We start from the raw sequence: 12,558 nt of genomic DNA, 5'->3' as shown, positions 1-12,558 counted from the left end.
TTTTTTGAAAATATCCAGAAAAATTCTGGAAAATAAGAGTAATGGAGGGGGTACTAGTCCTGAAGATTTAAAATCATATTATGAAGCTACAGTATTTATACCTGTGGTTGACAGTGAAAATAGATTCTCATTTGCAACCAAACAATCCAATATATTCCAACACATAAACTTTTAAAAATTTAGAACAGAATATATTTTTGACCTAGAGTGCCGTCTGTATTGGAGGAATAATGGATAGATAAACAAAACCGAGTCTAGAAACAAACCAACAGGAAAGGGAGAAGCATACTTGCAACTCACTTAGCAAAAGGCTTATTTCTGTAGTTAAAAAGAAAAAGGAAAAGAAAAAGGAAAAAGAATGGCAGGTAAAAATGACAGCACAATAACCTTTTTTTTTTTAACTTTCAGAATAACAAAATTTAAAGGTTTAATGCCAGTGCTGTCTAGGATATAGGGGAATGAATATTTTTCCATGTATAAATGTGTGTGAACATTCTGAAGGGCAAATTTGTACTTACATCAACTCTTAAATGCATGGAATTTACTGTAAGGATATATTTGCAAAAGTTTGCTAAGATATACATACATATGTATGAACATACATACAAACATGTACTATGTACAGTGGTATCACAGTGTGATTTGCAGTAGGTAAAAAAGCAAGAAATGCATCAATGAGAAATCTGCTGAATAAAGTATGTCATATATGTGTAAAATGGAGATAGGTGAATCCCTTTGTGCAGATTAGAATGGTCTATAAGAAATATCATGAAATGAGAAAAGCAAGGTGCCAAAGAGTGTATATTGTCATTCTTTTAGTGTAAGTTCAAGAATGGAATTTCATATGTATTTGTCTAGAAGGAATCAGAAATAGTGTTAAGACTGATTATGTCTGGGATGAGGGATTGGCAGAATTGAGGGTAGAGAGGGAGAAATTTCTCATTTTGTAACTTCTTTCATGTTTGAGTTTTCTAGTTTTTTACCTGTATTGCTTTTTTGTCTGTATGATATTTTACATGTCAACGGGGTTATCTGGATAATGAGATTATGGACTAATTTTAAATTTCCTTTCATATATTTCCCTATTTGTAAAGTGTACACACACTTGTACCCCTCCACACACACACACCCTAACATTATTTAAAAGCCTACTTCAAGAGTTAAATATAAAGTGAAAGCACCCAAACTTTATTATATTCTAGATACTTATTAGCCATCTGATAGCCACATTTTATAAAGACTCTTTAAATTTATTTATTTATTTAAATTTATTTTAAAGGTCATATTGTTATCACTCTGTGTTCTGTAATATTTTGACCTAAAACAGTAGCATTCTGACCTGTAATTAATACGAAGCTTAGATGGTCAAATAAATCAAAGAAGCATCCTTAGGTTAAAGGACATATTTATAAAACAAGTGTAGCTAGATAAGTAAGTTGCATTAAGTAAATAACTCAACTTCTTTTCTCATCTAAATATGTTTCTTTCTTTTTTTTTTTATGTTTAACACATATTTAGCAAATATTTGATCTTTTCCTTTTTGTTTCTTAGTTCAATAGTTCTTTGAAAACTAGTTTAGTAGTTTCCAACTTTTTGCTCATTATGAAAAAGAAATCTTAGACTATTTCAAGGAGACTATTTTAATTAAAGATTAAAATTTAATTAACCCAATCCTTAAGAACCAGTCTCACCTTTCACCTAGTTTACCACTTACCCTTTAAAAGCTGAGCCTTCTCGCACTGCACTTTCATTTTTGATTACATCTGTGTCTTGCGTGGGGCTCCAGTACCATTCTGTGCTGCTTCTCTCTATCAGAGCTGTTGAAAATATCATTGTCATTACCAATCCCTACTGAATTGTAAGCATTCTGTAAGGACTCTCTTTTTTTCCTCTATCACTGATGTTTTGTGTGTAGGAGATATCAGTAAATGTAGAGTCTATAAAATATTGCATTATTCAATAGCTTATCTCCCAAAGTTGCAGTCTAAGAAAATAAGTAGTCAACTTGAACTGAGTATACTTTGAACAATTTTGTGATGAAATATAGTCTGTTATACTTATGGTTTCTTCCCATTTGGACAGTTCTGTTGAGTGTTGATTTATTTACTATGTGAATTATTGTTATAAGTATGTATAATACTGTTGTTCTGTATTAGACCATCTTGTATGCTTAGTATCTATCCATCTTGATAATCTTGGTTTCTTTGTTTTATATAGCTCATTCAACTGATTCTGAATCATCTTACGTTACCAGACCTGTGTAGATTAGCACAGACTTGCAAACTACTGAACCAGCATTGTTGTGATCCTCTACAATACATCCACCTCAATTTGCAACCATACTGGGCAAAACTAAACGACACTTCTTTGGAATTTCTACAGGCTCGCTGTACTCTGGTTCAGTGGCTTAATTTATCTTGGACTGGCAATAGGGGCTTCATCTCTGTTCCAGGATTTAGCAGGTTCGTTAAGTTATAAGCCTTGTTGAAGTTATTTCACCAGTAGGCTGTTACTGTGTAGTAATTTTCATAATAAAAGTTTGCAATTATATACCATGTGCTTTACAGAAATAAAAAAGAAAAGACAATTTGGGTATCATCATGTTCAGAATGCTGCACTTATAACAGTGAATGAGTTTTACCATCCTCATCAACTGAACTTCATAATAATATGAAAAGAAACATTCCCTTTACCGGATATTTTAAAAATCCCAAGTAACTTTCAACAGATCTCCTTTTCTTCCTTATAGTTTCAGCACAGATGATTAACACATTTTAAAAACTATTTCCTAATCAGAATCTACCTCTCTAATGTGATTTGTCAGAAATGGAAAACAATTTATTATAGAACATTTTTAATTAAATCTTAATTACATGTGCAATACATAACCCAAATTTAGAAGCTCATTTAAACTAATTATGTTGGAAATGCAATTGCATGCTAAATAGGCGACCACACTTGCAGACCTGCCCAGGTGTTTTTGCTCCTTTCTATTTAAGTCTTTGGTTTCCTTACTATTAAATGTCACCTGTTAAACATTTCAAAGCTTGCACAAGTGCATATTCATTTAGTAATGCTGTAATAATTTTTCTTATGATACAAACAGGTGTTTTTCTCTTAACCTTGATGATGGTTGTTCTCATTGTACAGTACAATATAACCCCCTAATTTTCATTAAGTTATAGAATGAGGGATTAGAAATTTTGGTGAAATTACCTGTTGTTTTCAATTAATGAATAATCTTTAATCCTGTATGAACAAAAGCTCTCCTTACACACATCCCCACTGAATACATTCTTGGACAGTGGTTTATGAGTTAGAAATTTGTATATTGAATCTTGCTTCCTCTTGAATTAGATGATAAAAATAAAGATACAGTTCCAGAAAAAAATAGTTGATATCATTAGATTTGGGTAAAGTAATAATGTTTGAAATAGCAACAGTGTGTTCAGAATGTTAATACTAATAGTTTATGCCTCAAAGTAAAAAAACAAACAATAATGGCTTCAAGCACATGTTGAAACCTTGGATGCTGTGGGTTCCTTTTATGTGAGAAATAGGCTCAGGATAAAGGGTTCTTAAAGAAGATGATATTGTGAGTTAGAGGGTCTAAAGATGTTAGAGGGTCTAAAGATCTTATAATGTGTTATTTATACAAAATTGTTTTTGATTATATAAATTTGCTTCAGAAGGGTTATCTGTAGTAGGAAGGGTATTTCTTTTGGCAGTGTGATTTTGGTGAATTTCTACAGACTGCACATTTTAAAAACTGTTAAGCATTTGATACCTGTCCAGTTGAACACAGCTTAGTTCTTTCTGTTGTCCCCTACCCCAAACACAAACCCTTCATCTGCAGCTTTTCTTCCCTGCTAAGAAGACCAGGAAGAACTGAAGTTAATGACAGCTGTAGGTATTTGGAGCATATAGTGTCAATCATAAACCAAGACTAACTGAATATGAGAGCAGTTAGAACAATTTGTGTCAATAAACATTATTTTAGATTGTAAGGCTCTTTAGCGTATTTTAATTACCCTAGTCCCTTTTTTGCCCAATGTTTTCTACTATTAGGAGTTTATTAAGTGTTTTCACCTTTTGTGTGAAATACCCTGGGTATTGTTGGCCATGTAAATAGATATATGAGACAGATGATGTAGTTCTGCCTTCAGGCTACACAGAAGATAAAGATATAAAGATAACTATGTAGACATATCCTTTATGTATTTACATAAATAAACTAACAGGATGGCAGTTAATGAATATAGTCATTTAAGTGCTGCATATGATTCTGGTAAAATGTAAAGGTAATATTAAATCCATTTCTTAAACTTCTATTATGTAGTCTGTTCTGGTACATGAGAAGAAACATCAGTTGTGAGAAGAAAGTTTAGTGATGCTATTTTTTAAATTTTAGACTGATAATGGATAAAGATCTTCCTTTATAAGGTTAGAACTTCAATCTACTTTCTCACCAGCAATTTCTCTTTCATTTTCAATTAACCCAGCTTAGTTGCTGTGGGGCTGTTTGAATAATCACAAAAGTGCTTATATAAATTTATGTTCTCCATATTTTACTGTAGTATTTCAGACAGTAAAACCATAAGTCTTAATAGCATTCTTTTAAACATAGTCAGTATTCACATTAAGAGAGGAAAAAGTTTAAATAACAGGGGGAGAGTATCTTTCTTTGGGAGGGTAGAGAATGGAGTTTTGCCTGCTGATCACTGTTGGCCTCCTTGACTTGACTGCTGAATTGATAGTCATTTTGGCTTGTAGGCAGCATCCCCAGAATAAACAATAAATATTCATGGCTTGATTATTAATGAATATTCCATGAAGAAGTTTGGCCTATTTATGCTCATTACTGTGAAGAAGACTTATTTATAATACTTAAAAGAAAAAAGTTCATTTTTAAAACTAGAGAGAACAAGTCTTTGGGAAAAAGTTTGATAAAGTTTATTTTTGTGGCTGAGAAACCTTATCCTCACAAGTTATAACTGGTTAACTGGATTTTAAATAAATTTTTAGGAATTTGTATTAGTCACAGTAACAGGGAAATAGGTTAAATTGGAATAATGAGAACTTAAAACTTTTAATCAGTTTTTAAAATCCTATGCTATCTGCAGATTTGTGATTTGCAACTCCAAGTACTGCTCATGCATATCATTAGTCATTAAAATCACATTTATTATAATTCCACCTTTCATTTCTAATACAGTTCCCTAAAGTCTTGGATATTCTTTTTCCTCCCTGCCTGTTTGTGCTTTGAGGCTTAATCACATCATTTTGATATTCAAAAAGCCTTAGGTATATTTTTCCCCTACCATTTTTCTTCAGATAATTGCCCAAACTAATCCACTTGCTCTCTGCCTTAGTTATGTCTGGGTTTTTATCTCTAACTCCTTTATTTGTCCTAAGTAGGATATATTCATTCCTTCAGGAAACATTCTTGGATGCCTTCTAGATACAAGAACTTTATTAGGTGTTTAGACCCAGAGCTTATGGCATAAATAACTTATTGCCCTTTTATATATTTGTTTATCCAATGTTGAAGAAACAAATGCCTATGTTTTATATGCCTCTATTTTATATAGTTGTGTCTACTGTCTCTCTTAGATTGTCATTAGAGATAATTTTATGACTTTCTTTCACTTTCTCCCTTTATTCTACCACCACTGGGTAGTGCAAGTGTTTGTTTTTAATGGCTTTATTTTGAATTAGATGTATTAAATAACATCCTAAATTATCTGGATTAAAATGATCTTAAATATACTGTTCTACAGAACTCATTGAGAGTCAGCTAACAGAACATAGGATTAGGAACCAGAAGCCATAAATCTATATACCCACTTATTTCCATTACATTCATACTTCAGGCAGGTTGTGAGGATTATTGCCTTTTATTTTGTGATAAGTAAACTCAGATTATTCATGTGATGTTAATTATTTTAGGATGCAGGTTACCATTTAGTAAATTACTTCTTATGTACTTATATTATGCTGAACAAATTAATTCACCTTATATAGATAAGCAATATATTTCTCTCTCCTGAGACTTCTTTTCTCATAGCAAGAGACCTAGTTTGGAATTGTTATCTGAACTTAGGTCTTTTCATAATAACCTCAATATCAAGAACTACTTTATGAGAATTCACAACATGGAATGTATAGGCCGTGGGAAATAAAGAGGCTGTGGTTCTCCATCCAAGTGACCAGTATCACAATTGAGATGAATAAATAGCTGACCAAGACAAAAACATATGTATTTTATAAAAACTTACGTGAAAGCATTAAAGAAAGAAACAACACTTGAGTCCAACTAATTGAGTCTGCTGCTACTTCTACTGTCTTGGGATGGAAATATTTTGAAGGTAGGTAGTATAAATGCTATAAGTTTAGGGAGAGAAAATATGGGAATATGACCAAATAATTTCTTCAAAGTAGAATTATTCAGTATAGGAATCCTGAGAGGGGGAGTCAGAAAAGTAATATAGACATGATCGTTGTCTTTATTATGCTTTCAAATTCTAACATTCATTGCATCAACATGGGAAGTTTTCTACTGTCTATTAACAGTTGACTTTCTGGTGATTGACTTGGTATCACTCCATAAATTCTCTGGCAGGGGAAAGTTCAATAAAGAGATCAAAAGAGAAAAAGAATGTCAAGCAAGGCATTTTAAAATCAAATGCAAAAAAGAAATGTAGAACAGAACGTTTTGCCATATAATAAAGGCCCTAAAGAGAGAAGATGCGTAGAGATTTTTAATTCTGAGAGAGGTGATACGCTTATTTAACTTTTCTAATATTCAATTAATTTTAGAATTAGCAAACCAAAATAGATTGGTCTTTTAATTCTCTGAAACCTGTGTCCATTTCGAGATTACTACTTAATAAGTAACGAAGAACTTCCCAACTTAAAACTTCTGTGTATACTCAAATTAAGGTAAAAATGTGAATTTTGTCATAATTCTTGGGAATAGTTAAGCCTCTTGGAGAAGTGATAACCTGTCACTGGAATTTAATCTAAGAATAGAGGAAAATTAAATTCACGTAAATTTTGGTAATTGAAAGGCTCATTCAACAAACTCTCATCAAATGTTTATTATATGTCTGATATTGTGCTAAGTACTGGATACACCAAGACAGTCTTTTGGTTTTAATTGCCAAAGGATTTAAGACAGCTTACTTAATCAGGTAAGAAAAATATGTTTAAGAAAAAAATGATGCTTGTAGAATAGATGATGCCAGAGTTGAGTTCATTTTATGGAAGGTATATCATCATTTTGTATACGCTTGCCTATCTTAGACATAGACCCAGAATCTACTTATCTCCACATCCGCTCATACTCTTCTGGATCCAGTGCTCTATCTTCTTTTCCCTAATTATTGCATTGACATCCTAATGGATCCCATTTTCACCCCTGTTCTTCAGTTTATTCTCCACACAGAAACCAACGTGATCCTGTTAAACATAAATCCCTCTGGTGATTGAACCAACTATATCCTCCAAAGAAAAGTCAAGGTCTTTTAGAGTTGCACACACTAAATGAATTTGCCCCCCTCCCCCCACCTCTCTGATCTTCTCATCTTTCCCCCACTTTGGGCCTCCTACTTTTGCCTTCTTATTAATCCTCACTCTACATGTTACCCTGCCCCAGGACCCTTGTGCTTGCCCTTTCCTTTGCCTGTAGATACCTCTAGATACCTGCTTCACTGACCCCTCACTTCACATTTTATCTTCTCAGTGATACATTTCTGACCTTACTAACCACTCTTGACACTTAACTTCACTGCTTTTCTTTCTCCTTGGCAGTTTTTATGCCTTAACGTACTATTTATTTTATTCATTTATTTGTTTATACTCTATTGTTCTACCAGAATGTAAGTAAGCTCCATGAGAGCAGGGATTTTGTCTGTTTTCCTACAGCTATCTCTCCAGTGCCCAGAGTAGTATCCAGATCGTAGTAGCTCAGTAAATATTTGCTGAATGAATGAATGAATGAGCAAGTGAGTGAATTTGCTTGATGTGGACTCCAATTTTGCTAATTTCCTTTCTGGCAAAGGATACATAGTGAAACAGGTAGAAAGAGAGCCAGGAGAAAGAGTGGGGTGGGGGGCAATTGTTTGAAATGCCACAACCAAGTCAAGTAGTAGAAGCACTGAAAAGAGTGGCCATTCAGTTGGCATTTAAAAGGAAATGGTGAATTTAAGGAGAGCAGAATACAGATTGTAGTGGGTTAAGAATGAATGGGTGTTGTATAAATGAGCTGTGTGGGCTACAGGTTATTTGCAGTATTTAAAATGCAATAGGTACCGGTGCCTGCCCATGTAAAAAAAAAAATTTTTTTTAATGCAATAGGTAGCAACTGAAATTTGTTGTGCGAATGTGAGTTGTGTAAGATTTAACTTTTATTTTAATGTTTGTGGAATGCTTTAACCTTTACATAGTGCTTTCACGTCTTACTCGATGTTCAAAACCATGAGGAAGTATGGTAAGTGCTGTTATATACTTGAAGTCTACCTTTATAGCTGAGGAAATGCTGAGACTTGGGTAAATGCCTTTTCAAAGGTCACATGCTAGAAAGTAATAGAACAGGGGTAAAAATACATCTTTTGACTTCTAGTCTGATGTTACTTCCTTTGTTTATATAAAGGATCTGATTTAATCAATTTCATCTTGTATGTGGATTTTAAACCCATTAAATCATTTAAGAAAAAGATGTGGCATAAACTAATAATATGTTACTGATGTGGCACTGGTTGGGAAGAAAATGTCAGGAGAACTGAACAGGAATAATCAATGCAGTGCCTAAGAGTTCAGTCTGCTCAGTCAGTCAAGTTTCATGTACTCAGATAGTCTCAGACTCCCATTTACTCTTAGATTGCTTTTCAGGTGAATATAGACAGGCATGCTTTTAATCCCATTTGTAGTGTAACACAAATAAATATCGTGGTCCCTACTCTGATAAAGATTTTTGTGTGCTCAACCTTGGATTATTTCTGTATTTTATAGGAGCTGTAATTGAATATCTTAGAATAATTTCAATATCAACAGTCCAAGCTGTTAAATAGTAACAGTTATAAGGAATAGATCACAACAGTGTAGCACAGAAGTTTTCTGAGTTGAGGGTGGTTGGATTTGTTTTGGGGTCATTTAATTTAAAGCTGTAATTTGTGTGAGGAAAGGCTCTCATTCTCATCCAGTTCTGGATAGATACTGTTAAGGGGGGAAATATCTTCCAAAAGTTTCAAATTCTGTAGTTTTGCTTTTTGGCTTTACCAGCTCAGATGGGAGTTGCAGATAAGTAGGAAAAACATACCCTCTGCTTTCTTAATTTTCCATTTAGCGTTTGTTGACCTTTTAAATTATGTAAATCCACTTAGTTTTTCTGGTCAGTTTATTTATTTTAGCCTAACCATGCATATTTCACTGTGCAATGAATGAGAATGTACACAAAACAAATTTTACATTTTCCCTAATGGAAATCCAGTCTTCTAAGAGTGTCTGCTTAGAACTGATATAATCCCAAATTTCTTGTAAAAATATCTTTTAATTTTATAAAATTCACACAGAACATTATTTTTACAGGTTCCTGAAGGTTTGTGGATCTGAATTAGTACGCCTTGAATTATCTTGCAGCCACTTCCTTAATGAAACTTGCATGGAGATTATATCTGAGATGTGTCCAGGTCTGCAGGACTTAAATCTTTCATCCTGTGATAAACTACCACCTCAGGCTTTCAACCACATTGCCAAACTATGTGGCCTTAAACGACTAGTTCTCTATCGAACAAAAGTAGAGGTAAGAGTAACTCATTTGCATCTTTTCTAGTGTAATAACCAACTAAAAATTGTTGCCTATAATTGCTTATTATTTCTCAGTTTTAAGTAGACTACGTTTCTTTGCCATATGAATTCTCTAAAAGCATTAGCGCTGAATCAGTCATTTCAAAGTTATTTGGTGTATATTGTATTTTTTATTTCAAATTATAAGGAAGTGTTTTTTCTGTCCTCTTAAAATTGTTTTGATGCTGTTTATATTCCCAGGTAAAGAAACAAGCAGTAAGCTGAGGTGAGCAGAAATCCTGACAGGGATTAGAGAAAGAGGTAGGAAGGTAGTATGCAAGAAGACATTTGGTTGAAGAGGGAGAAGCAAAGTGGAATTTATGTAGGACTAGATTTAAGGATTAAAATTACCAATATAATTCTATAGTTCAGGGAGTCTGGTTAGGGAAAAATGGACTCATGCTGTATACATTTATATTGATCTACTTTTTCGCATAGTATCTCTAGCAAATCTTTCCAGGTTTGTACATATAGTACCTGACTCTTTTTGATGGCTGCGTTGTGTACCTTCATATGTTTTACCATAATCCATTGAACCATTTCCCAAATAATCAACATTTAGGTTTTCCTAGTAATTTTCCTTGTAAAAACTACCTAGCAACAATTCTTTGGCTTAAAAGCTGTACATACACATGTTGTTGTTGCTGTAGGATAGAATCCTAGAAGCTGTGTTGTTAGATCATAGGATGTATGCTTTATGCTTTTTTTGTAGTAGTAATAGTAGATGAATTGTGTCGGGGTCCCTGTAATAAATACCAACTTTCTGTTATACACTTGCTCCCTCTCCTCCAAGTATGTTGATCTTTTTATTCCTTGAACATTCTGATTTAGTTCTAACTCAAGGCTTTGCACTTATTCTTCTGCCTGCTAGGACTGTCCTTCTGGATGAATATACTGTCTTCTCAATATTCAATTTAAAAATTGTTTTCAGAGATGGTTTCTTGAACACTGATAAAAGTAGTCCCCATTTTAGTTCATTTCTTATTATCTCACCCAGTTTTGTTTCCTTTTTAATATCCTTAGTATTCTCTGAAATGATCTTGCCCATTTGTTTTCTTGCTTATTACCTGTCACCCTACCCTAGGATGTAAATTTCACAAAGGTAGGAGCCTTGTATGTTTTTTGCAATGCCATGTTCCCAGCATCTAGAATAATACTTACTAAAGAATGACCATCCAATAAATAGTCGTTAATGGATGAATAAAGTTGACCAAATTATTTTCCAAAATTATATACCAATTACTTTCTCACTCTAGTGAACTTTTGCCAATCTTGGTGTTCTAGTTTGCTATCTGCTGGAATGCTGTATACCAGAAACAGAATGACTTTTAAAAAAGGGGAATTTAAACAGTTCTAAGGCTGAGAAAATGTCCCAGTTAAAGCAAGTCATTAGAAATGTCCAATATAAGGCATCCAGGAAAAGATACCTTGGTTCAAGAAGGCTGATGAAGTTCAGGGTTTCTCTCTCAAGTGAGAAGGCACATGGTGAACACAGTCAGAGTTTCTCTCTCATCTGGAAAGGCACATGGTGAACACAGTCAGGGTTCCTCTCTCATCTGGAAGGGCTCATGGTGAACGCAGTGTCATCTGCTAGTTTCTTCTCCTGGCTTCCTGTTCCATGAAGCTCCCTGGGAGACATTTTCCTTCTTCATCTCCAAAGGTCACTGGCTGGTGGACTCTGCTTCTCATGGCTTTGTCATTCTGCTCTTCTCTCTCTGAATTGCTCTTATTCTCCAGAATGTTTCCTCTTTTATAGGACTTCAGAAACTAATCAAGACACACCCAAATGGGTAGAGACATGTCGTCACCTAATCCAGCTAAACAATCACTCTTGATTAAATCACATCTCCAGGGGGATGATCTAATTACAGTTTCAAACATACAGCATTGAATAGGGATTAGAAGAAATGACTGCCTTTACAAAATGACATTAGGATTAAAACATGGCTTTTCTAGGGTACATATATCATTTCAAACCAGCACACTTGGTAATACCTTGGTCAAGGTACTTTGCCTTTTAATATCTCAATTTCCTCTTCTCTAAAATGGTGACAGTAAAAATACAGATCTCATAGGGCCATTGTAAGGATTAAATAACATGTAAAATGCTTAGAAAGTGCCTGGAACACAGTAATAATAATAGTAGTAGTAGTAATAGTAATAGTAGTAATTAATAGCATCATCATTATAATTATGGCAATTTTGTAGCATGTTCTACTATCTGGTAGGAAAAGCCTTCCATCACTATTTACTCTTTTAAACATTTCTTGTAAATCCTTGCATATTTATTCTTCCAGATCTATCTTTCAACAGTGTGTCCAGTTTTCTCAAAAATATACAGTTGGGATTTTATTACAGATGCATTCATTATTTTTCATTTTGCTCTCTGAGTCCCCATCTGTTCATATAGGTCCTGTATCCAAGAAAATGTTATTGTTTTTTTTCATATAGGTATTATATCTTTCTGGTTAAATTTATTCCTTGTATTTTAGCCTCAGTCACTATTTTATCTTCCATTAAATTTTAACAGATTATGTTAATTCAAAGGAAAACAATTCTACTACTTTTTTACTTATGTTTATTGAAATTTCATTAAAAAATCATAAATTATATAATCTGGATATTAAACTATTTTTTCCCGATATTTATAATGTTACTTCATTAAGAATTTTATCAATAATGTGAAATATCAGAATCACAGCAGGCATACTA

General features: G+C 33.5%; 1 protein-coding gene across 8 annotated transcripts in view; it reads left to right on the top strand.

Moving 5' to 3' along the window:
• The window catches only part of FBXL4 (F-box and leucine rich repeat protein 4), a 72,505-nt gene that overhangs the window by 25,969 nt on the left and 33,978 nt on the right, over window positions 1-12,558 (top strand). For 7 of the 8 annotated variants that reach the window (XR_013176303.1, XR_013176302.1, XM_077162459.1 and 4 more), the window contains exons 6-7: window positions 2,218-2,462; window positions 9,589-9,802. Coding sequence is in view for 6 of the 8 variants with exons in the window: in XM_077162459.1 (XP_077018574.1) it covers window positions 2,218-2,462; window positions 9,589-9,802 (459 nt within the window). In the remaining 2 variants the exon portion in view is untranslated. The remainder of the gene's footprint in view (window positions 1-2,217; window positions 2,463-9,588; window positions 9,803-12,558) is intronic. The other variant, XM_077162457.1, reaches the window with a different exon arrangement.

The sequence above is a fragment of the Tamandua tetradactyla genome, chromosome 5, assembly GCF_023851605.1.
Source record: "Tamandua tetradactyla isolate mTamTet1 chromosome 5, mTamTet1.pri, whole genome shotgun sequence".
NCBI classification, from domain to species: domain Eukaryota; kingdom Metazoa; phylum Chordata; class Mammalia; order Pilosa; family Myrmecophagidae; genus Tamandua; species Tamandua tetradactyla.
The sequence above is the reverse complement of the archived record's forward strand: the minus strand, read 5'-3'. Positions and strand labels throughout refer to the sequence as shown.